This window comes from Oncorhynchus nerka, linkage group LG2 (assembly GCF_034236695.1).
Source record: "Oncorhynchus nerka isolate Pitt River linkage group LG2, Oner_Uvic_2.0, whole genome shotgun sequence".
NCBI lineage: Eukaryota > Metazoa > Chordata > Actinopteri > Salmoniformes > Salmonidae > Oncorhynchus > Oncorhynchus nerka.
This window is the reverse complement of record NC_088397.1, coordinates 83,918,151-83,945,610: the sequence shown is the minus strand read 5'-3', so window position 1 is coordinate 83,945,610 and position 27,460 is coordinate 83,918,151. Positions and strand designations below refer to the sequence as shown.

At 41.1% G+C, this 27,460-nt stretch overlaps 1 protein-coding gene across 3 annotated transcripts in view; it reads left to right on the top strand.

Moving 5' to 3' along the window:
* The window catches only part of LOC115123446 (copine-9-like), an 87,788-nt gene that overhangs the window by 32,985 nt on the left and 27,343 nt on the right, over positions 1–27,460 (top strand). For 2 of the 3 annotated variants that reach the window (XM_065003921.1, XM_065003915.1), the window contains 9 exons: positions 7,405–7,508; positions 7,930–8,034; positions 8,917–8,958; positions 10,472–10,583; positions 12,188–12,241; positions 12,489–12,550; positions 13,527–13,573; positions 14,314–14,495; positions 19,809–19,936. In XM_065003921.1, the coding sequence (XP_064859993.1) occupies positions 7,405–7,508; positions 7,930–8,034; positions 8,917–8,958; positions 10,472–10,583; positions 12,188–12,241; positions 12,489–12,550; positions 13,527–13,573; positions 14,314–14,495; positions 19,809–19,936 (836 nt within the window). The remainder of the gene's footprint in view (positions 1–7,404; positions 7,509–7,929; positions 8,035–8,916; positions 8,959–10,471; positions 10,584–12,187; positions 12,242–12,488; positions 12,551–13,526; positions 13,574–14,313; positions 14,496–19,808; positions 19,937–27,460) is intronic. The other variant, XM_065003926.1, reaches the window with a different exon arrangement.

Here is a 27,460-nt window from a genome sequence, read left to right as displayed (position 1 = left end):
CTAGATCATATCTCTACTAGATCATATCTATACAAATACATATCTGTACTAGATCATATCTCTACTAGATCATATCTATACTAGGTCATATCTCTACTAGATCATATCTATACTAGGTCATATCTCTACTAGATCACATCTATACTAGGTCACATCTCTACTAGATCATATCTCTACTCGGTCATATCTCTACTGGGTCATATCTATACTAAGACATATCTGTACTAGATCATATCTCTACTTGGTCATATCTCTACTTGATCATATCTCTACTAGATCATATCTATACTAGTCATATCTATACTAGATCATATTTCTGCTAGATCATATCTATACTAGGTCATATCTATACTAGGTCATATCTATACTAGGTCGTATCTTTACTCGGTCATATCTCTACTAAATCATATCTATACTAGGTCATATCTCTACTAGGTCATATCTCTACTAGGTCATATCTCTACTAGATCATATCTCTAGGCATGGTCCTAGGGCTCAGGTCCTCAGAAAGAGAGAGAGAAAGAAAGAGAGAATTAGAGAGAGCATACTTAAATTCACACAGGACACCGGATAAGACAGGAGAAGTACTCCAGATATAACAAACTGACCCTAGCCCCCCGACACATTTATTTATTTTATTTATTTTTATTTCACCTTTATTTAACCAGGTAGGCTAGTTGAGAACAAGTTCTCATTTGCAACTGCGACCTGGCCAAGATAAAGCATAGCAGTGTGAACAGACAACACAGAGTTACACATGGAGTAAACAATTAACAAGTCAATAACACAGTAGAAAAAAAGGGGGAGTCTATATACAATGTGTGCAAAAGGCATGAGGAGGTAGGCGAATAATTACAATTTTGCAGATTAACACTGGAGTGATAAATGATCAGATGGTCATGTACAGGTAGAGATATTGGTGTGCAAAAGAGCAGAAAAGTAAATAAATAAAAACAGTATGGGGATGAGGTAGGTGAAAATGGGTGGGCTATTTACCAATGGACTATGTACAGCTGCAGCGATCGGTTAGCTGCTCAGATAGCTGATGTTTGAAGTTGGTGAGGGAGATAAAAGTCTCCAACTTCAGCGATTTTTGCAATTCGTTCCAGTCACAGGCAGCAGAGTACTGGAACGAAAGGCGGCCAAATGAGGTGTTGGCTTTAGGGATGATCAGTGAGATACACCTGCTGGAGCGCGTGCTACGGATGAGTGTTGCCATCGTGACCAGTGAACTGAGATAAGGCGGAGCTTTACCTAGCATGGACTTGTAGATGACCTGGAGCCAGTGGGTCTGGTGACGAATATATAGCGAGGGCCAGCCGACTAGAGCATACAAGTCGCAGTGGTGGGTGGTATAAGGTGCTTTAGTGACAAAACGGATGGCACTGTGATAGACTGCATCCAGTTTGCTGAGTAGAGTGTTGGAAGCCATTTTGTAGATGACATCGCCGAAGTCGAGGATCGGTAGGATAGTCAGTTTTACTAGGGTAAGCTTGGCGGCGTGAGTGAAGGAGGCTTTGTTGCGGAATAGAAAGCCGACTCTTGATTTGATTTTCGATTGGAGATGTTTGATATGAGTCTGGAAGGAGAGTTTGCAGTCTAGCCAGACACCTAGGTACTTATAGATGTCCACATATTCAAGGTCGGAACCATCCAGGGTGGTGATGCTAGTCGGGCATGCAGGTGCAGGCAGCGATCGGTTGAAAAGCATGCATTTGGTTTTACTAGCGTTTAAGAGCAGTTGGAGGCCACGGAAGGAGTGTTGTATGGCATTGAAGCTCGTTTGGAGGTTAGATAGCACAGTGTCCAATGACGGGCCGAAAGTATATAGAATGGTGTCGTCTGCGTAGAGGTGGATCAGGGAATCGCCCGCAGCAAGAGCAACATCATTGATATATACAGAGAAAAGAGTCGGCCCGAGAATTGAACCCTGTGGCACCCCCATGGAGACTGCCAGAGGACCGGACAGCATGCCCTCCGATTTGACACACTGAACTCTGTCTGCAAAGTAATTGGTGAACCAGGCAAGGCAGTCATCCGAAAAACCGAGGCTACTGAGTCTGCCGATAAGAATATGGTGATTGACAGAGTCGAAAGCCTTGGCAAGGTCGATGAAGACGGCTGCACAGTACTGTCTTTTATCGATGGCGGTTATGATATCGTTTAGTACCTTGAGTGTGGCTGAGGTGCACCCGTGACCGGCTCGGAAACCAGATTGCACAGCGGAGAAGGTACGGTGGGATTCGAGATGGTCAGTGACCTGTTTGTTGACTTGGCTTTCGAAGACCTTAGATAGGCAGGGCAGGATGGATATAGGTCTGTAACAGTTTGGGTCCAGGGTGTCTCCCCCTTTGAAGAGGGGGATGACTGTGGCAGCTTTCCAATGCTTGGGGATCTCAGACGATATGAAAGAGAGGTTGCGACAATGGCGGTGGATAGTTTCAGAAATAGAGGGTCCAGATTGTCAAGCCCAGCTGATTTGTACGGGTCCAGGTTTTGCAGCTCTTTCAGAACATCTGCTATCTGGATTTGGGTAAAGGAGAACCTGGAGAGGCTTGGGCGAGGAGCTGCGGGGGGGGCGGAGCTGTTGGCCGAGGTTGGAGTAGCCAGGCGGAAGGCATGGCCAGCCGTTGAGAAATGCTTATTGAAGTTTTCGATAATCATGGATTTATCGGTGGTGACCGTGTTACCTAGCCTCAGTGCAGTGGGCAGCTGGGAGGAGGTGCTCTTGTTCTCCATGGACTTCACAGTGTCCCAGAACTTTTTGGAGTTGGAGCTACAGGATGCAAACTTCTGCCTGAAGAAGCTGGCCTTAGCTTTCCTGACTGACTGCGTGTATTGGTTCCTGACTTCCCTGAACAGTTGCATATCACGGGGACTATTCGATGCTATTGCATTCCGCCACAGGATGTTTTTGTGCTGGTCGAGGGCAGTCAGGTCTGGAGTGAACCAAGGGCTGTATCTGTTCTTAGTTCTGCATTTTTTGAACGGAGCATGCTTATCTAAAATGGTGAGGAAGTTACTTTTAAAGAATGACCAGGCATCCTCAACTGACGGGATGAGGTCAATGTCCTTCCAGGATACCCGGGCCAGGTCGATTAGAAAGGCCTGCTCACAGAAGTGTTTTAGGGAGCGTTTGACAGTGATGAGGGGTGGTCGTTTGACTGCGGCTCCGTAGCGGATACAGGCAATGAGGCAGTGATCGCCGAGATCCTGGTTGAAGACAGCGGAGGTGTATTTGGAGGGCCAGTTGGTCAGGATGACGTCTATGAGGGTGCCCTTGTTTACAGAGTTAGGATTGTACCTGGTGGGTTCCTTGATGATTTGTGTGAGATTGAGGGCATCTAGCTTAGATTGTAGGACTGCCGGGGTGTTAAGCATATCCCAGTTTAGGTCACCTAACAGAACAAACTCTGAAGCTAGATGGGGGGCGATCAATTCACAAATGGTGTCCAGGGCACAGCTGGGAGCTGAGGGGGGTCGGTAGCAGGCGGCAACAGTGAGAGACTTATTTCTGGAGAGAGTAATTTTCAAAATTAGTAGTTCGAACTGTTTGGGTATGGACCTGGAAAGTATGACATTACTTTTCAGGCTATCTCTGCAGTAGACTGCAACTCCTCCCCCTTTGGCAGTTCTATCTTGACGGAAGATGTTATAGTTGGGTATGGAAATCTCTGAATTTTTGGTGGCCTTCCTGAGCCAGGATTCAGACACGGCACTAATGCAGCATAAATACTGGAGGCTGACACTATACTAGGTCATATCTCTACTAGTTCATACCTTTACTCGGTCATATCTCTACTAGTTCATATTTCTGCTAGATCATATCTATACTAGATCATTTCTATACTAAGACAGATCTCTACTAGATCATATCTATACTAGGTCATATCTCTACTAGATCATATCTCTACTAGTTCATATCTTTACTAGGTCATATCTGTACTTTAGGCTAGATCATATCTATACTAGATCATATCTATACTAAGACAGATCTCTACTAGATCATATCTATACTAGGTCATATCTCTACTAGATCATATCTCTACTAGTTCATATCTTTACTAGGTCATATCTGTACCTTAGGCTAGATCATATCTCTACTAGGTCATATCTGTACTTTAGGCTAGATCATATCTCTACTAGGTCATATCTGTACTTTAGGCTAGGTCATATCTCTACTAGGTCATATCTGTACTTTAGGCTAGATCATATCTCTACTAGGTCATATCTGTACTTTAGGCTAGATGCCTTCAGCATCATGACAGAATATAAAATTGTTGTAATGTCCCAAAACGATCCTATTAACTACATAGCAAACTTCTTGTGACCAGAACCCTTTGGGCCCCACTACTAGGAATAGGGTGCCATTTGGGGCACAGGCAGTGAAAGATTATCATTCTGTCAGGTAATGCAGACAACAATATTGGAGTAAATATACATCCAGACAGTGAACAACGACAGTGACGATTCCACTCATTTATGAATTAGTTATCTCTTTATCTCAAATGTTTTCCTCTTTTTCTTGGTGGGTGAATAATTAGAGACAGGTTATGTTCCGTTATTATGTCTCACTCACTCACTCACTCACTCACTCACTCACTCACTCACTCACTCACTCACTCACTCACTCACTCACTCACTCACACACACACACACACACACACACACACACACACACACACACACACACACACACACACACACACAGTTTGACTTCCTGGGAATGATTTGTCCAATGAATGAGGAGAAAACAGAGAAATACCCATTGAGATGAAGTATTATTCTCATTCCATCTCTATTGGGGGTATCGGGATAGGGCTCTGAAAACTTGTGAATGCATAGTTCTGTATCATCAAACATAGAGAATATAGTAAAGTGTATCGTTCATTACAGACAAAGAAAGGAAGGGGCATGCTAGATTAAATGTTGTGTTTACTCTGCTACCTCGCCCAGATCTCCTAAAGATGTGATTTCCACAGGATGTCAGGCTCATAAAAATGTAGTTACTAAAACGGTAATACCCATTCAAGTCAATGTTCTGTGATGGTCTATCTATTCTATTCTATTTATATGGTTGAGCTGCTCCACCTCGGTAGAGTCTTTTGTTTTGGCTTTCTCAGAGGTTTCCCTGTGAAATATGATGAATATGGATGTTAACAGCATACTTGTTAGAGATGCAATATGCAGAAATCGCTCCGACATTTCCTGATTGCTAAAATTCTAATAGTTTGCCTAATTTCAGTTAGTGACAAAACCAGCAGTGTAGAGAATTTATTGTACCGTATAAACCACTGTGCAATGTCTTTTCAATAATCCAAACTATATTATTTTCAGCTTAATTGAACACCGGTGTACAAAACTGAAAGTAAAAGATGCAAAAACTTAAGCGTGAAAAGCATAGAAATAGCACACACGGAACATATCTTCCGCTACTTAGACTTGCTTTCAATGAGAATGACAGATCTATAACTCACATTTCTACATGCTTTGGTCGGGTCACCCAAAAGGTTACTTAATGCAGCTTTAGCTCAAAACTTTCAGTGACTTTTACCATTACGTTTATTGGTACTCTTTATCTTATTACATGGTTACTAATGGGATTAAAAAAAGAAGACACCTATACCATGTCAGATATAGAGTTGAAATGTATTCAATTTTAGGTTGTATCCCAAGATTACGCTTTATATACATCACAGAAGACTGAAATATAACAAAAACGTTTGACTTAGAAACACCGGATTTTCTGCAGGTTTAAAAAAATAATATTTATTATCATCAAATTAAGAAAAATATTAATAATATTCCACCCTTGAGGCCACTAGAGGGCGATTTGGTGATTTGACTGCAGACAAGAGCTATAGTATGGTGATAGAAAGTGCGTTGATTTGTTGCTGAATCCAACCTGTCAACCCCTAAACCATTTCCAAACAAGAATCAACTTTTATCATAAACACTTGGCTGTAAAAAAATAGTTAAAAAGCAACATTTTTATATTTGAATATGTTAAAATATGTTTTTGGACATTTTTGCAAATTTATTCAAATTAAAAACAGAAAAACCTTATAAATATTCAGACCCTTTTCTATGAGACTCAAATTGAGCTCAGGTGCATCCTGTTTCCATTGTTCATCCTTGAGATGTTTCTACAACTTGATTGGAGTCCACTTGTGGTAAATTCAATTGATTAGATATGATTTGGAAAGGCACACACCTGTCTATATTGAGTTCCCTTCAGTTGACAGTACACGTCAGAGACAGGATTGTGTCGAGGCACAGATCTGGGGAAGGGTACCAAAACATTTCTGCAGAATTGAAGGTCCACAAGAACACAGTGGCCTCCATCATTCTTAACTGGAAGAAGTTTGGAACCACCAAGACTCTTCCTAGAGCTGGCCACCCGGCCAAACTGAGCAATTGAGGGAGAAGGGCCTTGCTCAGGGGGGTGACAGAGCACCAGAGTTCTTCTGTGGAGATGGGAGAACCTTCCAGAAGGATAACCATCTTTGCAGCACTCCACCAATCAGGCCTTTATGGTAGCCAGATGGAATCCACTCCTCAGTTAAAGGCACATGACAGCCCGCTTGGAGTTTGCAAAAAGTCACCTAAAGGACTCAGACCATGAGAAACAATTTTCTCTAGTCTGATGAAACCAAGATTGAACTATTTGGCCTGAATTCCAAGCGTCACATGGGGAGGAATCCTGGCATCATCCTTACGGTGAAGCATGGTGATGGCAGCATCATGCTGTGGAGATGTTTTTCAGCAGCAGGGACTGGGAGACTAGTCAGGATCGAGATAAATATAAATGGAGCAAAGTACAGAGAGATCCTTGATGAAACCTGCTCCAGAGTGCTCAGGACATCAAACTGGGGCGAAGGTTCACCTTCCAACAGGACAGTGACCCTAAGCACACAGCCAAGACAACGCAGGAGTGGCTTTGGGACACGTCTCTGAATGTCCTTGAGTGGCCCAACCACAGCCCAGACTTGAACCCGATCTAACATCTCTGGAGAGACCTGAAAATAGCTGTGCAGCGACGCTCCTCTTCCAACCTGACAGAGCTTGAAGCGTCATACCCAAGAAGACTCGAGGCCGTAATCGCTGACAACGGTTCTACAACAAAGTACTGAGAAAAGGGTCTGAATACTTATGTATATTTTTATATTTCACTATTTTATATATATTTTTTTAAATTTGCAAACAAATCTAGAAACCCGTTTTTACTTTGTCATTATGGGATATTGTGTGTAAATTGAGGCGGGTAAAAAATGTAATCCATTTTTAGAATAAGGCAGTAACGTAACAATGTGGAAAAAGTCAAGGCGTCTGAATACTTTTCCGATTAATACCACCACCTTGGTTTAATGTTTAGACTTGTCTGAGACTTGTCTTTTCTTTCAGGACATTGCCACTATGCAGTTGTGTGCCAACAAGCTGGACAAAAAAGACTTCTTCGGCAAGTCAGATCCCTTCCTGGTCTTCTACCGCAGCAATGAAGACGGAACGTGAGTGTGTGTGTTTATGTCTGTGTGGTGGGCATGCGTGTGTATCAAGATGAGTTAACTTCCCACATCGTCTGTTATGTATCACATCTGTCAAAATGTTGATTTTGGAGAGAACAACGCTTTCATTTCCTTGGTGTTTGTGGTTGATAGCGCTATGCTTTGTGTGTGCCCTGTACCCACTTCATAGACGTTAAAATGAGCCTCTCATTTGCCATCACTGGCAGGAATTTCTTCGGGTCCATACAAATATAATTACTAGAAGCGGGGGGAAAGCCCCTCAGACCACGGCCATTCGACTGTACCCTTATAAGTCATTCTATTTCTGTTGGTTCACCATATTCTTTGGTATTTGTGGTTAATACCTTTCCATCCCTGTACAGTATCTGTAGTCAGAGCTCCTTGTGTTTGCTGTGTACTGTAGGTTCACCATCTGCCATAAGACAGAGGTAATAAAGAATACTCTGAACCCTGTTTGGCAGCCCTTCACCATCCCTGTACGAGCACTCTGTAACGGAGACTATGATAGGTGAGTGACACACAGACAGCCAACAGCATAGGTCAAAAGTCACTTAGCCCCCAAGGCAAAGAGATGACCACATTAGCCATTTTGGGGAATTTCAGCAGAAGCTTTCATCCAAAGCAACCTAATAAATTATAAATATGTATTTATTTCATTGTGCTTTCCATTACAGAGAGAATCTCAAAGCGCTGGTAAAGGACACAAAAAAGAAGCAATGTAAAAATGAGAATAGGCTACAGCAGTATATTCTCCAGTATGGTCCATGCCAGAATCAAACTCTGATGTTGCCAGCACCTTGATAGCTGAGCCATTGGCAAGACTGTGGGACTAAGTCCTGTCTGCCCTCAATACTGATGATTTTGGAATGTTGCTGTAGCATGATGTACTACTGTACCCATAATGCTCTGTGGTGGTCAGAATAATGCCAGCAGTCGGCCATATTGTCTCAGAGGCCATCACTGGTGTTATTGGGACCAACATGGAGGTTCCACAATGTTTAGTTTATCTCGGGTTATCAAACACACACAAACACATCCACACACAAACACACACTATTACTTTGGAATGTATTGCTAGTGGATACAGCTTTTGATATACTTGTGAATTGTGATTCACACAAATTAAACATATTATATTGTTAATTAATTCAATAAACAGTATATAGTTTTCTATTTACATAATACGTTTGACTGGGTAAAATCCTTTAAGGTGAGTGAAAATGCATCTGTGTGACCATTTGAGAATAATGTTTGAACAATTCTTCATAGTTGGTGGGTGAACTACTGTATGCCTCATATATCACTGACTTGGAACACACACAGACACACACACGCAGACACACACCTCTCTGTGATTCTCATCTTTCTCTCTTATCTTCCCTCTCTCCAGGACAGTCAAGGTGGATGTGTATGATTGGGACCGAAATGGAAGGTAATTTTCTCTCTGTCTCTCTCTTTCTCTCTACTCTCCCTCTCTCTCTCTCTCTCTACTCTCTCTCTCTCTCTCTCTCTCGCTCTATTCTCTCGCTCTATTCTCCCTCCCTCCCTCCCTCCCTCCCTCCCTCCATCTCTCTCTCTCTCTCTCTCTCTCTCTCTCTCTCTCGCTATTCTCTATTCCACTCCCTCTCGTTTCATTCATTTAATTTACAATCAGACGCTCCAAATCTCCCTCAAATGTCATCCCTCGTCCTTTCTCTGGAGGAGAATCTCAAAATGGGGGACTCTATCTCATAAGGTTCTGGTTTAGGGTTAGCACACACAACCACAAATCACTGACTGGAACTTTAAAAAGTCAGATGTGATATGAGAATGGAGAGTGTACATATCACTCTCTCTCCCTCCATCTCTGTCCCCGTCTTTATGGGGGGAATATGAGTGTTGACCTCCTCCCTCCATATCTCTTTTCCTCTCTCCCTCCCTCCATCCCTCTCCCTCCATTTCTCTGTTCCTTCTTTATGCGGGAAATGTGAGTGTTGACCTCCCTCCATCTCTCCCTACCTTCATCTCCATCCATCTCTCTTCATCTCCCTCCAACTCTCCCTCCCTCTCTCCCCCTCACTCCATCTCTCTGTCCCCTTCTTTATGAAAGGGAATATGAGTGTTGACCTCCTCCCTCCCTCCATATCTCCTTCCCTCCCTCCCTTCCTCTCTGTCCTCTTCTTTATGAGTGGAATATGAGTGTTGACCTCCTTCCTCCCTCCATATCTCCTTCCCTCCCTCCCTTCCTCTCTGTCCTCTTCTTTATGAGTGGAATATGAGTGTTGACCTCCTCCCTCCTTCCATATCTCCTTCCCACTCTCCCTTCCTCTCTGTCCTCTTCTTTATGAGTGGAATATGAGTGTTGACCTCCTCCCTCCATATCTCCTTCCCACTCTCCCTTCCTCTCTGTCCTCTTCTTTATGAGTGGAATATGAGTGTTGACCTCCTCCCTCCCTCCATATCTCCTTCCCACTATCCCTTCCTCTCTGTCCTCTTCTTTATGAGTGGAATATGAGTGTTGACCTCCTCCCTCCCTCCATATCTCCTTCCCACTCTCCCTTCCTCTCTGTCCTCTTCTTTATGAGTGGAATATGAGTGTTGACCTCCTCCCTCCCTCCCTTCCTCTCTGTCCTCTTCTTTATGAGTGGAATATGAGTGTTGACCTCCTCCCTCCCTCCCTTCCTCTCTGTCCTCTTCTTTATGAGTGGAATATGAGTGTTGACCTCCTTCCTCCATCTCTGTCCCCTTTTTTATGAAGGGAATGGGAGTGTAGACTGCCTCCCTCCCTCCATCTCTCTGTCCTCTTTCCCTTCCTTCTTCACTGATGGTGGCTACTGATGGGGCTTCCTCTCTAAATAGGACATGTCGATTGAAAGCAGGCATGTCCTATTTGGCTTTAGGTGATGCTATTTAGATGAAGATGAGGGGCCGGGGTTGGTGTTTCCTTCAGTATGGTACTCTTTCAGATGCTGCAGGTGTTACTCTCGCAACTATTCCCACAGTCATGACTTCATTGGCGAGTTCACCACCAGCTACAGAGAATTCTCCAGAGGCCAGAGCCAGTTCAACGTCTATGAGGTAAAAAAAAAGACAAGAACAGGGAACACTTACAGCCTGCAACACTTAAGCATGTATCCTAGTGAGCACAAGATGTTGAAAAATATTTTCAGCTGAAAAATACATTAAAAAAAATAGTATTTTGGCCTCCCGGGTGGCGCAGTGGTTAAGGGCGCTGTCCTGCTGCGCCAGCTGTCACACCAGAGACTCTGGGTTCGCGCCCAGGCTCTGTCGTAACCGGCCGCGACCGGGAGGTCCGTGCCGGGGTTAGGGAGGGTTTAGCCGGTAGTCATCGTGCACCAGGTTGGATGCGCGCTGTGTTAAGAAGCAGTGCGGCTTGGTTGGGTTGTGTATCGGAGGACGCATGACTTTCAACCTTCGTCTCTCCCAAGCCCGCACGGGAGTTGTAGCGACGAGACAAGATAGTAGCTACTAAACAATTGGATACCATGAAATTGGGGAGTAAAGGGGGGGGGAATAAAAAATACAAATAAAAATGTATTTTGCTCATAGGGGTGAGCATTTATTAAAATGTTTATATTTGTAGGACATTTTCAACTGACTTGTACTGTTTAAAGGTGCACTATGCAGAAATTGCTCCACCATTTCCTGGTTGCAAAAATGTGAATAGTTTGCCTAATTTCAGTTTATGTGAAAAAACAGCAGGTATATTTTAGACAGTCATTGTAGCATATAATATATTTTCCATAACCAAAAATATTATATTTTTAGCTGTTTGAAGCTTATGCGTAAAACCAAAAGTAAAAGACGCAAAAACAAAACTGAAGAATGGGAAGCATAGAAATAGTGCACCTTTACTGCTTCCATAGAGAAAACATTCTTTTTTTTATTTAACTAGGCAAGTCAGTTAAGAACAAATTCTTATTTTCAATGATGGCATAGGTACAGTGGGTTAACTGGGCAGTATGGTACTCTTTCAACTGGGCAGAACTACAGATTTTTACCTTGTCAGCTCAGGGATTCGATCTTGCAACCTTTCGGTTACTAGTCCAACGCTCTAACCACTAGGCTACCTGCCACCCCAATAACTCACATCTATAACTCACATTTCTATGTGAATTTGGTTGGGTCGCCCAAAAAGTTACATATTGCAGCTTTAAGGACACATCCTCAGCTTCCTATATTACAACTGTTTGTCATATTGTATCTTTAATAATGAGATGAGCAGTGAAGCATTTTTGTGATTTTCCGAATGTTACGACTACACTCAAATATCCCCGCTATAAAAATAGTTATTTTTCATCTGTCTTCCATCTCTTATAATATAAAATGTTAGATTCGGTCCAATTTCTTTCCTTACCACACATGCTCTGAACGATATGGTGAAATCAAACAGTCCTCTTTTCTAAGACATCTGTATCAATCTGTTTTATTTTTTAATTAAATTTTACTAGGCAAGTCAGTTAAGAACAAATTCTTATTTTCAATGACGGCCTAGGAACAGTGGGTTAACTGCCTGTTCAGGGGCAGAACGACAGATTTGTACCGTGTCAGCTCGGGGGTTTGAACTTGCAACCTTCCTGTTACTAGTCCAACACTCTAACCACTAGGCTACCCTGCCGCCCCAATATATAATTTTCCCTTCCCTACACGTTTTTGTTCAGGTTCTAAACCATAAAAAGAAAGGCAAGAAGAAGAAATACGTCAATTCAGGGACAGTGAGTATCGTTTGAGATTTCCCATCTCCACCTGTCTGTGTTTTATAGATAGGATTCATTGCCAATGTGATATGTCATATACAGTAAAGGTTTTGCTTTTCCATCTATTTTCTCCCCCCCTCTCCCTTTCTATCACCCTGTTTCTCTCTGCCCTCTCTCTCTCTCTCTCTCTCTCTCTCTCTCTCTCTCTCTCTCTCTCTCTCTCTCTCTCTCTCTCTCTCTCCCTCCATCTCTCCATCCTCTGAAGGTGACACTGCTGTCCTTCAAAGTGGAGTCAGAATACACGTTTGTGGACTTCATCCGGGGAGGGTGAGCCCACTCTTAATAACTTTGCATTAATGTTAGAGTCCACTCTTAGTAACTTTGCATTAATGTTAGAGTCTTTTGCATTAATGTTAGAGGCATTAATGTTAGAGTCCACTCTTTGCATTAATGTTAGAGTCCAACTTTGCATTAATGTTAGAGGCCACTCTTAATAACTTTGCATTAATGTTAGAGGCCACTCTCAATAACTTTGTATTAATGTTAGAGTCCACTCTTAATAACTTTGCATTAATGTTAGAGGCCACTCTTAATAACTTTGCATTAATGTTAGAGGCCACTCTTAATAACTTTGCATTAATGTTAGATTAATGTTAATGAGAGTCCAATAACTTTGCTTAATGTTAACTTTGCATTAATGTTAAGGCCACTCTTAATAACTTTTGGCCACTCTTAATAACTTTGCATTAATGTTAGAGTCCACTTTAATAACTTTGCATTAATGTTAGAGTCCACTGCATTAATGTTAGAGTCCACTCTTAGTAATAAGTCCACTCTTAATAACTTTGCATTAATGTTAGAGTCCACTCTTAATAACTTTGCATTAATGTTAGAGGCCACTCTTAATAACTTTGCATTAATGTTAGAGTCCACTCTTAGTAACTTTGCATTAATGTTAGAGTCCACTCTTAATAACTTTGCATTAATGTTAGAGGCCACTCTTAATAACTTTGCATTAATGTTAGAGTCCACTCTTAGTAACTTTGCATTAATGTTAGAGGCCACTCTTAATAACTTTGTATTAATGTTAGAGTCCACTCTTAATAACTTTGCATAAACATTAGAGGCCAATCTTAGTGATGTTCCATTAACGTTAGAGGCTGATGTTGATGGCTTGCTCAGTCTAGCGTGCATGTCTGAAATTGTTTTGCGTTGTTTAAACGAACAATATCCTTTCTAGACTTTATTATGTTTTTGCCTGGTAAAGTTTGTTATTCATCGTAATTAATCATTGTCTCACCAGGACGCAACTCAACTTCACAGTGGCCATCGATTTCACAGCATCTAATGGTAAGTGTAGCCAAATTACTGATACAGTTTGTTGTTTATTAGCATCTCTTTTAGGCTACTGAAGGACTAACGTTTCCCTAAAATCCTTATGAAATAATATTATGCTAACCTGTCATCTAAAGCAGGGTTATTTAACATGGTATACTGCATGGTATATTCATGAATATTGCTAGGAACAACAGAATAAACCAATTTTGAATTACATACAGTATCTACAATATAAATGAGGAGAATATTTTCTTTCTAATAATTATTCTTTCTATTAATTATTATTTCTCAACTCCTAATATTGAGCTAATTACACTCCCTCGAGTATCTGACATAGTGTCACGCTCGTCATAAGGATCGGACCAAGGCACAGCATGGTATGCGTACATTCTCTTTTTAATGAATGGACAAAAAACAACCAAACCAAACGTGAAGCTATACAAACTAGTGCTGACAGGCAACTAAACATAGACATACAAAACCCCTAGACATACAAAAACCCTAGACATACAATAATCTAGAGTACCCACCCTAGTCACACCCTGACCTAACCAAAATATATAGAAAACAGAGATATCTAAGGTCAGGGCGTGACACACAGCCCCCATGAGTACCAGTGCTGCTGGCTGCTGGTCTTGGACATATATTTTTGCCAACAAATGGCTAACCTTTCTCTAATTAGCTAACCAGCTGCTATTTGTGAAAATGGGTTGAAATAAATAAATAATGTATGCTCTGTTGCTGTGTTCCAGGTAACCCATCCCAGCCCACCTCTCTGCACTACATGAGTCCCTACCAGATGAATGCCTACGCCATGGCCCTAAAGGCTGTGGGGGAGATCATCCAGGACTATGACAGTGACAAGATGTTCCCCGCCTACGGCTTCGGAGCCAAGCTGCCACCGGACGGCAAGATCTCCCATGTCTTCCCACTGGTGAGAGAAAGAGGGAGGGCTAGAGAGAATGGTACTACTTCTCTACCAGAGTGGGGAATGATCAGGAACTGTTTCATTTATTGCAAAGATGTGCTGGTAGTTCTTCCTACAGTCTTACTGATCCACAGAAGAGTTCTTGGAACTATATAAATATTTTTTGACATCAACGTCCCTCCTGTAATATGTTTTTTGCTCTCACGCTTTTCCACTATTCACTATTATGTGACGTTGCATTCCACATTGCTTTCTTGATTCATACACATTTACGGGTAAGAGTTCATATCAAACAAGAGCCAGAAACTAAAATAGTGAACCGTATACAGTGCATTCGGAAACTATTCAGACCCCTCTTCCTCTTCCCCTTTTTCCTCATTTTGTTACATTACAGCCTTATCTTATAAAATTGATTAAATAAAAACAATTCTCATCAATCTACCCACAATACCCCATACAGGTTTTTAGACATTTTTGCAAATGTATTCAATTTTTTTTTTTTAAGTATTCAGACCCTTTGCTATGAGACCTCGAAATTGAGCTCAGGTGCATCCTGTTTCCACTGATCATCCTTGAGATGTTTCTACAACTTGATTGGAGTCCACTTGTGGTACATTTAATTGATTGGAGATGATTTGGAAAGGCACACACCTGTCTATATAAAGTTCCACAGTTGACAGTGCATGTCAGAGCAAAAACCATGCCATGAAGTTGAAGGAATTGTCCGTAGAGCTCCAAGACAGGATTGTGTCGAGGCACAATTATGGGAAAGGGTACCAAAAAATGTCTGCAGCATTGAAGATCCCCAAGAACACAGTGGCCTCCATCATTCTTAAATGGAAGAGGTTTTTAACCACCAAGACTCTTCCTAGAGCTGGCCACCTAGCCAAACTGAGCAATCGAGAGAGAAGGGCCTTGGTCAGGGAGGTGACCAAGAACCTGATGTTCACTCTAACAGTTCCTCTGTGGAGATGGGAGAACCTTCCAGAAGGATAACCATCTCTGCAACCCTTCACCAATCAGGCCTCTATGGTAGAGTGGCCAGACGGAATCCACTCCTCAGTCAAAGGCACATGACAGCCCGCTTGCTGCTCCAGATCACTCAAGACCTCAGACTGGGGGCAAAGGTTCACCTTCCAACAGGACAGTGACCCTAAGCACACAGCCAAGACAACGCAGGAGTGGCTTCGGGACAAGTCTCTGAATGGCCTTGAGTGACCCAGCCAGAGCCCGGACTTGAACCCCGATCGAACATCTCTGGAGAGACCTGAAAATAACTGTGCAGCGACTCTCCCCATCCAACCTGACAGAGCTTGAGAGGATCTGCAGAAAAGAATGGGAGAAACCTCCCAAATACAGGTGGGCCAAGCTTGTAGTGTCATACCCAAGAAGAGTCGAGGCTGTAATCGCTAACATAGGTGCTTTAACAATACTGAGTAAAAGGTCTGAATACTTATGTAAATGTGATATTTCAGCAAAAAGGTCTCACTTTATGTAGTGTCGGTGTTGTCTCTGGTGTCTCTGGTGTCTCTGGTGTTTTGTCCTATATTTTTCTTTAATTTATTTGTATTTTTAATCCCAGCCCTTGTCCCCGCAGGAGGCCTTTTGCCTTTTGGTAGGCCGTCATTGTAAATAAGAATTTGTTCTTAACTGACTTGCCTAGTTAAATAAAACATGTAAAAAAATGGTGTGTAGATTGGAAAAAAAAAACTGTAATGTAACAAAATGTGGGAAAAGTCATGAGGTGTGAATACTTTCCGAATGCTCTGTATGTATCCATCTGTCTGGCTCAGATGCGAGACTTTGAATAGCCTATTTTTGAGTAGTGAAGGCCATCTTTCTGTACATCCTCTATATCAATTTGTATCCAAGGCTGACTGAAGCTCCAAGCCAAATCTATTACATTTCTTAGCAATGAAAATACAGTTACCTGTGAAATACCTACCTGTGTTATGCCTACTGACATGAGGCAATCATACTTCTATACTACATAACATCATTGTATAATTAACATACATCGTCAGAAGGCAAAAGGCTTGATTCAGTACTGAGTTTCCTTAGTTTCTTGGGATTTTCTGTGAAGTCTGACATTGACTCTATCCATCCGTACAGCCCACATGAATTACACCGTGAACACATTACCTTTACATGGGGTAATAATGTCACGAGGAACACGAAAGCCTATAAATATGTCAACACAAAATACAAATTGCAGCACCGTTGTGTAAGCCCATGCGCTAGCGTCGGCCTCAAGTAGTTCTGTGAAGTGTTTGAACAAGGGTAGAGGAAGAAAACATTGTGAGTCAGAAAGTGGCTCGGAAAGAAGAAAAAAAATCCATCTGTTTGTAGCAGAAAAGTGCGAACCAAACGAGGGACCAGACAGACGCGGAGACTGGAATAGACTTTGGAGGACGTAGCGCTTAGCTTAGCATCCTGAAACGATGAAGAAAGAACAACAAAGAGTAAACACTAAGCACAAAAAAACGACTGCTCCTCAGATTCTAGACGTCTATTATCTCCCTGGACAGAGGAAAAAGAAAAAGCGGAGGAAATGTTGAACAAAGAAGAGTAAAAAAAACAAAAAGCAGCCTTATTTTCAGCTATTTTTATTTTCTTCCCAAAGCTGGAGGAATTCACCTTAAAGAAATCTCCTTGACGTGAAGGAAATGATACAAAGGTTGAAGCAAAATAATACAGTAGACTGTAAGGAAAATGGACAATAAATGACTTCTTTTTCTTGTCCTTTTAAATTGCCCTCGATAGGTAGCAATGTTTTCAAATGTTTGCCCTTTGATCTTGATGACAGGCTTATAACATTTAGTTCAGCACTTGTGTATGTTGTGTTTATGTCTGGTTTAGAGGGTAATGAAGTGTTATGAAGCCTGTACAAGCAATGGTTTCTGCAGTAATGGTTGCTGCAGTAATGGTTGCTGCAGTAATGGTTGATGCAGATGTGTGATACAAGTCATTTGTCTCACCCAATTCTCATTGTGCAAAAAAACGAAGTTTGAGCTGGACATCTGTAAAATGTAGAATCCTAACTATACTACTACAATACTATCTGTCCCATGGAGTCTGTCCCATAAGGTCAATAATAGTCATGTCACAACATTCATTGTTTTTATTTAGTCCATTTTAGAATAAGGCTGTAATGTAACATAATGTGGAAAAAGCGAAGGGGTCTGAATAAACTAAGTTCGAGCTGGACGTCTGTAAAATGTAGAATCATAACTATACTACTACTATACTTTCTGTCCCATGGAGTCTGTCCCATAATAGTCGTATCACAACAATGTGCCAGTGTCCCTCGTGGCTGGTTATACAACCTGTTTTACCAGCCACAGTTGCGGACACCAAAAAGTGTGTCTTCGGAAGGCATTCATTTTCACTTCCTTTAGCGTGTTTATTTCTTCCTTTTAATTAGTTTTCTCTTCAAAGAGAATGAGAAAGACCAGATGGCTGTTGTCTCGTTTTTGTCAGATGAACTTTAATGAAGGATATAGGCTGTAGAACACTCTTTTATCCTGACCGGACAGGGCTTAAAGCAGACTGTCTTTTATGTTGGCTGAATGACTTTTGGCTATTTAACTTTGTATTATTATGTGACGATAAATTCATTTTTGGGAACAGACATATTGTTTGCTGGATTATTTTTGTTCTTATGTCTTGATTGATTTACCCATTTGTCTTTTTGACATTGTCTAAAGAAAATATTCAGCCAACTTAGTCAGTCCTCAGTCCTGTGTTATGCCTACTGACATGAGTTCTTCCATTACCGATCAGCCCTGTGTTATGCCTACTGACATGAGTTCTTCCATTACCGATCAGTCCTGTGTTATGCCTACTGACATGAGTTCTTCCATTACCGATCAGCCCTGTGTTATGCCTACTGACATGAGTTCTTCCATTACCGATCAGTCCTGTGTTATGCCTACTGACATGAGTTCTTCCATTACCGATCAGCCCTGTGTTATGCCTACTGACATGAGTTCTTCCATTACCGATCAGTCCTGTGTTATGCCTACTGACATGAGTTCTTCCATTACCGATCAGCCCTGTGTTATGCCTACTGACATGAGTTCTTCCATTACCGATCAGTCCTGTGTTATGCCTACTGACATGAGTTCTTCCATTACCGATCAGCCCTGTGTTATGCCTACTGACATGAGTTCTCCCATTACCGATCAGCCCTGTGTTATGCCTACTGACATGAGTTCTTCCATTACCGATCAGTCCTGTGTTATGCCTACTGACATGAGTTCTTCCATTACCGATCAGCCCTGTGTTATGCCTACTGACATGAGTTCTCCCATTACCGATCAGTCCTGACATGAGGCAAAAGAACACAGACACTCATATATTTCATACATAACATCATTATGGAATGAACGTGCATTCAGAAGCATACGTTGTCACAATGGACATTGACTTCATAAAGACTTCTTTATTATTATAAAAAGTAACCATTCTGACAATGTTTCAATGTATAGCCCTCATCAAATGTTTCAATGTATAGCCCTCATCAAATGTTTCAATGTATAGCCCTCATCAAATGTTTCAATGTATAGCCCTCATCAAATGTTGCAATGTATAGCCCTCATCAAATGTTTCAATGTATAGCCCTCAACAAATGTTTCAATGTATAGCCCTCATCAAATGTTTCAATGTATAGCCCTCATCAAATGTTTCAATGTATAGCCCTCACCAAATGTTTCAATGTATAGCCCTCATCAAATGTTTCAATGTATAGCCCTCATCAAATGTTTCAATGTATAGCCCTCATGTTTCAATATAGCCCTCATCAAATGTTTCAATGTATAGCCCTCATCAAATGTTGCAATGTATAGCCCTCATCAAATGTTTCAATGTATAGCCCTCATCAAATGTTGCAATGTATAGCCCTCATCAAATGTTGCAATGTATAGCCCTCATCAAATGTTGCAATGTATAGCCCTCATCAAATGTTTCAATGTATAGCCCTCACCAAATGTTTCAATGTATAGCCCTCATCAAATGTTTCAATGTATAGCCCTCATCAAATGTTTCAATGTATAGCCATCATCAAATGTTGCAATGTATAGCCCTCATCAAATGTTGCAATGTATAGCCCTCATCAAATGTTTCAATGTATAGCCTTCATCAAATGTTTCAATGTATAGCCCTCATCAAATGTTTCAATGTATAGCCCTCATCAAATGTTTCAATGTATAGCCTTCATCAATATTTTTCTTGTTCATGGTTTCAAAGGAAAAAGGGGATTTCATTTTCAAACAACTGGTGTAGAGGGGCTAGCTTAAATAATGTCCATGGTTCCTACAGAACTCCAACAGTGAGAACCCTAACTGTGTGGGGATCGAGGGAGTGTTGGAGGCGTACTTCCAGAGTCTCCGCACCGTTCAGCTCTACGGTCCCACCAACTTCGCTCCTGTCATCAACCAGGTGGCACGGTGAGAGAATGACAGGAAATGAACACACACACACGAACACACACAAACTCACACACCCATGACACACACATGCATGTACACATATATACATGCACGCAAACACACACACACACATATACACGCACACACACACACACACACAAACTCATACAGAAAGAGTACAGACACACACACACACACACACACACACACACACACACACACACACACACACACACACACACTTTAAACCCCCTATGCTCCTTTGAGACCCCTCTTTCGAAGTCACTGAGATCTCTTCATATTGCCATGGTAGCCAAAATAATGGGCAACTGGGCATTTTTATACATGGCCCTAAGCATGATGGAATCTTCATTTCTTAATTAACTCAGGAACCACACTCTTTCAATATACTTTGTATCCTTCATTTACTAAAGTGTTTCCTTATTAGGGTGGTTACCTGTATATACGTGCTTTGACTTGCTTGACACAATACAAGAGTCACATACACACAGATACAGTACATGACCACAAGTATGTGGACACCTGCTCATCAAAAATCTAATTCCAAAATCAGTGGCATTAATATGGAGCTGGTCCACCCTTTGCTGCTCTAACAACCTTCACTCTTTTGGGAAGGCTTTTCACTAGATGTTGGAACGTTGGAGCTTTCGACTCTGTCAATCACTGTGTTCTTATCGGTAGACTAAACAGCCTTGGTTTCTCTAATGACTGCCTCGCCTGGTTCACTAACTACTTCTCAGACAGAGTTCAGTGTGTCAAATCGGATGCCCTGTTGTCCGGACCTCTGGCAGTCTCTATGGGGGTGCCACAGGGTTCAATTCTCGGGTCGACTCTTTTCTCTGTATATATCAATGATGTCGCTCTTGCATTCTGTGATCCACCTCTACACAGATCACACCATTCTGTATACATCTGGCCCTTCTTTGGACACTGTGTTAACAAACCTCCAACTGAGCTTCAACGCTTCAGGCCAACTCCTTCAGGCCTCCAACTGCTCTTAAATGCTAGTAAAACTAAATGCATGCTCTTCAACCAATCGCTGCCCGCACCCAACCGCCCAACTAGCATCACTACTCTGGATGGTTCTGACTTAGAATATGTGGACAACTATAAATACCTAGGTGTCTGGCTAAACTGTAAACTCTCCTTCCAGACTCACATTAAGCATCTCCAATCCAAAGTTAAATATAGAATCAGCTTCCTATTTCGCAACAAAGCATTATTCACTCATGCTGCCTAACATACCCTCGTAAAACAGACTATCCTACCGATCTTTGACTTCGGCGATGTCATTTACAAAATATTCTTCAACACTCAACTCAGCAAATTGGATGCAGTCTATCACAGTGCCATCCGTTTTCTCACCAAAGCCCCATATAATACCCACCACTTCGACATGTATGCTCTCGTCGGCTGGCCCTCGCTACATATCCGTCGCCAGACCCACTGGCTCCAGGTGATCTATAAATCTTTGCTATGTAAAGCTCCTCCTTATCTCAGCTCACTGGTCACCATAGCAGCACCCACCCATAGCACGCGCTCCAGCAGGTATATTTCACTGGTCATCCCCAAAGCCAACACCTGCTTTGGCCGCCTTTCCTTCCAGTTCTCTGCTGCCAATGACTGGAACGAATTGCAAAAATCACTGAAGTTAGAGACTTATATCTCCCTCACTAACTTTAAGCGTCAGCTGTCAGAGCAGCTTACAGATCGCTGCAGCTGTACACAGCCCATGTGTAAATAGCCCATCCAACCAACTACCTACCTCATCCCCATATTTGTTTTTGTTTTTCTGCTCTTTTGCATACCAGTGTCATGTCTTTGCCTATTCCGAATTAAGTGATATGACATGCTATTCTGTAAAATAATTTCTACGTAATTAATATTACCTGATTGAGCTAATCATGTAAATGTAATTAACTAGAGAGTCGGGCACCACAAAATAATATTTATAGAGCTGTTATCTTCCAAATAAACTCTTAAAGACCTATTAATATTTTACATCAACAGCAGTCAATATTAATAGTCACCTTAATTCAGTCTCATCTGAAAGTTGTACATTCTTGGTTATCTTCACGAACCCTGGCCAACAAGTTGAATCAGCAATACAAAATTGGGTTTAATTATTTATTTACTAAATACCTAACTAATCACACAGAATTACATCTACAAAGAATGAATTATACCTTGATTACAAATTACGTCATAAAGGAAAACGTCCCTAGCGGCGGAACAGATATGACGGCTGGTTACACAAAAGAAAAGGGCTGGGTTTGAGTGAAAGAGCAGGAGGACTGAGGGACAAAGGAAGAAGCTGTGCTATCGTAAATACAGTATCTCATGCATTCTAAATTACCGCCCATTTGGAAAAGGAAAATTAAATAAAAATGTACTCTGAGCTGCGCTTCGGTAGGTTGGTGGTAGATGGAAGGCCGTGTTGTCAAACCGAGTCCTTTGTCCTTTGAAGAATGTCTCTGCTTGTCAATTGGATACGTTGTAGTAACATCGTTGTGTGATAGACGGGATACTCTGTCTGTTCCTTCCTAACCCTCGTTTGCAGCTGCTGTTGCTAACTGAATGGCTAGGAGGTATCACTTCTGTAGTGAATAAGAGTTCAAAGTTCATACCATTCGCAACCAAAGCTCACACTGATATTGGCTTCGTTCTGTAGTTATTATCTGAACCATTCTGACATCGGACCGTCGTCCTCACATCCTCGGAACAGGAGGTTACATTTTCGTCAAGGGCTTATATAGTGGAAGGAAAAAGGGGTGTGTTTCATAGTTTACAAGCTATGTCTCTTCACGTGGGCGGGCCACTGAGTCGGGCCTAATTCACTCATGAAAACCCAATTCTCACATTGTAGAAGCTAAAATCACATTTCATCCCATCACGAATAATTTAATATTCAAACATTTAAATTGAACAACAATTCCATGTGAATCCGATAACTCTGATGTGTAGACTTTACACTGTAGAGTTTATGTCATCTTATCATTGATGAGAATGTCTCAGATGACAACCGAACTGACATCATATTCATTAAGTACCACTGCATATGTTCAATTGGTCGGATTACCAGAATATAGTTAATTTCCCCCCACCTTCTGATGTTCCCAGAATCTCTATGTTAACCAAGGGGTTTTCAAATATAACATCAGTAGGGTAGAGAGAGGGAAAAAGGGGGGAGAGGTATTTGACTGTCATAAACCTACCCCCAGGCCAACGTCATGACACCAGTATTTCTACTTGCACATCCTCATCAGCGCATAGCACAGTGTAAATTGCTGAATTGTAATTACCTCGCCACTATTGGCCTATTTATTGCATTACCTCCTTACTCCATTTGCACACACTGTATACAGATTTTTCTATTGTGTTATTGACTGTAACTCTGTGTTGTTTTTGTCACATTGCTTTGCTTTATCTTGACCAGGTCGCAGTTGTAAATGAGAACTTGTTCTCAACTGGCCTACCTGGTTAAATACAATTTCTGTGGGTACTTGTTTCTATTCAGCCACCAAGAGCCTTCGTGAGGTTGGGCACTGACGTGGGTGATTAGGCCTGGCTTGCAGTCAGCGTTCCAATTAATCCCAAAGGTGTTAGATGGGGTTGAGGTCAGGGCTCTGTGCAGGGCAGTCAAGTTCTTCCACACCGATATCTACAAACCATTTCTCTATGGACTTTGCTTTGTGCACGGGTGTCATGCTGAAACAGGAAAGGGCCTTCCCTTAACTGTTGCCACAAAATTAGAAGCACAGAACCATCTAGAATATCATTGTATTCTGTAGCGTTAAGAACTAAGGGGCCTGGTCCGAAACATGAAAAACATCCGCAGACCATTATTCCTCCTCCACCAAACTTAACAGTTGGCACTATGCATTCTGCAAAACCCAGATTCGTCCATCGGACTGCCAGATGGTGAAGCGTGATTCATCCCTCAAGAAAACAAGTTTCCAGAGTCCAATGTCGGCGAGCTTTACACCATCCCAGCCAACGCTTGGCACTGCTCAAAGTGATTGTAGGCTCGTGTGCAGCTGCTCGGCCATGGAAACCCATTCCATGAAGCTCCAGACGAACAGTTCTTGTGCTGACATTGCTTCCAGAGGCAGTTTGGAATTCGAGAACAGATTACATTTACGCATTACGTGCTTCAGCACTCGGTGGTGCCATTCTGTGAGATTGTGTTGTTGCTCCTAGACGTTTCCACTTCACAATAACAGCACTTACAGTTGACCTGGCAGCTTTAGCAGAGCACAAATTTGATGAACTGACTTGTTAGAAAGGTTTAAAATAAAACATTTATCAATTTTAGAACAAGGCTGTAACATAACAAAATTTGAAGAAAGTGAAGGAGTCTGAATACTTCCCGAATGCACTGTACATTATGCAAACACTCCCTCACCCTCTCCCCACAAAACACACACACACAAAACCACACACACACACTCCTCTCCCCTGCAATTCTCCACCCTTACGTTGCCCTAGGCCCCAAGAGTTAATTTGACAAGTTCTCCCCTGAGCGCTCTCTGTCTCTGTATCTCTCTGTATCTCTCTGTATCTCTGTCTCTCTCTCTGTCTCTCTCTCTCTGTCTCTCTCTCTCTCTCTCTCTCGCCTCTCTCTGACTGACAGCCTAGCTTAACTGCTCTCTCCTTCTCTCGGTGTGCTCATGCATTCTTAATGAGCTGGGATAGGATTGGGCCTTGGGACCATTACAGCTTGTCAGGAGTCGTGTTGCTAAATGTTGTCTGAATGTATAGGACACTGTAGTACTAGAGAGGGCCGTTTAGTTCATTGAAATATAATTAATTATATAGTTTCGTTGTTGTAGAACTAGAAAGGAATAGTAGATGTCCTTTTGTCTGAATGTGTTTTAATGTTATCCATCTCCTTACCTTATTCTAAGGCGGTCCACAGAGGTGTTATATTGTGTCCCGGCATACTTTCCATAGAAATGAGTACAGCCTCAAATATGAATAATAGACAATCTTGTGTTATTGGTAGTCCCCCAGCTAGGACGTAAGACTACACTCTTTCCCAAACTTAATCAAATATTTTATGACAATCTTTTTTTTAATGTATTTCATGAAATATACCTTCTCTGTATTTTTAGCTGTCTCATGATATATAAGTATGGCAATATCCTTTCCAGTGAATGTGGCAGCTCGGTTGCATAACTAAATAGAGTGGGATGCTGTGGCTCGAATGTGGCCTCAAGGACTTAATGAGCTCTCATTCAATGAGGTGCTATATTACCATGACGATGATGATGATGATGATGCAGCTGATGATAAGCACCACCACGAGAGAATGAGAGGAATAATATTATCTTTTTTCATCTCTCTTTTGTGTCTCTCTTTCCTTTTTCTTGCAAATGTTTACTTTCTCTCTTTCTTTCTCTTCATACCTTTTTCTATTGTCTGCTATTATCTCTCCTGTTTTACCTTTAGCTCTCATCTTCTCCTTTCCCACTCGTTCTCTCTCACCCTCCTCTCCACCTCCCTTTCTCTCTCTCAATCTTTCTCAGATTTTCCCTCCATTCCATTTGTTATGCTTCGTCATCCTCCTCTCCTCCTTCTCTTCCCTTGTTCCGGCTCTGAGACAGTCGACTCGTGCGACTGTGGGTGCTTGTGGGACAGAGATGGTGATGATGAGGAGGAAGGTGGTCGGTAAATTTGAGGCCATCCAGTCATGTGGATTTGTCAATATGTGAGGTGTGGGGGTGAATCAATCCACTCCTAGGCTCCTTCACCTCCTATAACCCAGCATAGCACCAGATACTATAATAATAACTACCACAGATTAGTAATAACTACCACATTATAGTAATAACTACCACATTATAGTAATAACTACCACATTATAGTAATAACTACCACATAACAGCAATATATACCACATTATAGTAATAACTACCACATAACAGCAATATATACCACACTATAGTAATAACTACCACACTATAGTAATAACTACCACATTATAGTAATAACTGCCACATAGTAATAACTACCATACTATAGTAATAACTACCACACTATAGTAATAACTACCACACTATAGTAATAACTACCACACTATAGTAATCACTACCACCTTATAGTAATCACTACCACCTTATAGTTATCACTACCACATTATAGTAAGAACTACCACACTATAGTAATAACTACCACACTATAGTAATCACTACCACCTTATAGTTATCACTACCACCTTATAGTTATCACTACCACATTACAGTAAACACTACCACATTATAGTAATAACTACCACAGTATAATAACTACCACATTATAGTAATAACTACCACATTATAGTAATAACTACCACACTATAGTAATAACTACCATATTATAGTAATAACTACCACACTATAGTAATAACTACCCCAGATTAGTAATCACTACCCCAGATCAGTAATAACTACCACAAATTAGTAATAACGACCACATTATAGTAATAACGACCACAGTATAGTAATAACTACCACAGTATAGTAATAACTACCACAGTATAGTAATAACTACCACATTATAGTAACAACTACCACAGATTAGTAATTTCTACCACAGATTAGTAATAACATCCACAGATTAGTAATAACTACCACATATTAGTAATAACTACCACATTATAGTAATCACTACCACACTATAGTAATAACTACCACATTATAGTAATGACTTCCACAAATTAGTAATAACGACCACATTATAGTAATAACTACCACAGTATAGTAATAACTACCACATTATAGTAATAACTCCACATAACAGCAATATATACCACACTATAGTAATAACTACCACACTATAGTAATAACTACCACACTGTAGTAATAACTACCACACTATAGTAATAACTACCACATTATAGTAATAACTACCACATAGTAATAACTACCACACCATAGTAATAACTACCACACTATAGTAATCACTACCACCTTATAGTAATCACTACCACATTATAGTAATAACTACCACACTATAGTAATAACTACCACACTATAGTAATCACTACCACCTTATAGTTATCACTACCACAGTATAGTAATAACTACCACAGTATAGTAATAACTACCACACTATAGTAATAACTACCACACTATAGTAATCACTACCACCTTATAGTTATCACTACCACAGTATAGTAATAACTACCACAGTATAGTAATAACTACCACATTATAGTAATAACTACCACACTATAGTAATAACTACCACATTATAGTAATAACTACCACACTATAGTAATAACTACCACACTATAGTAATAACTACCACACTATATTAATAACTACCACATTATAGTAATAACTACCACACTATAGTAATAACTACCACACTATAGTAATAACTACCACACTATAGTAATAACTACCACACTATAGTAATCACTACCACCTTATAGTTATCACTACCACATTATAGTAATAACTACCACATTATAGTAATAACTACCACACTATAGTAATCACTACCACACTATAGTTATCACTACCACACTATAGTAAT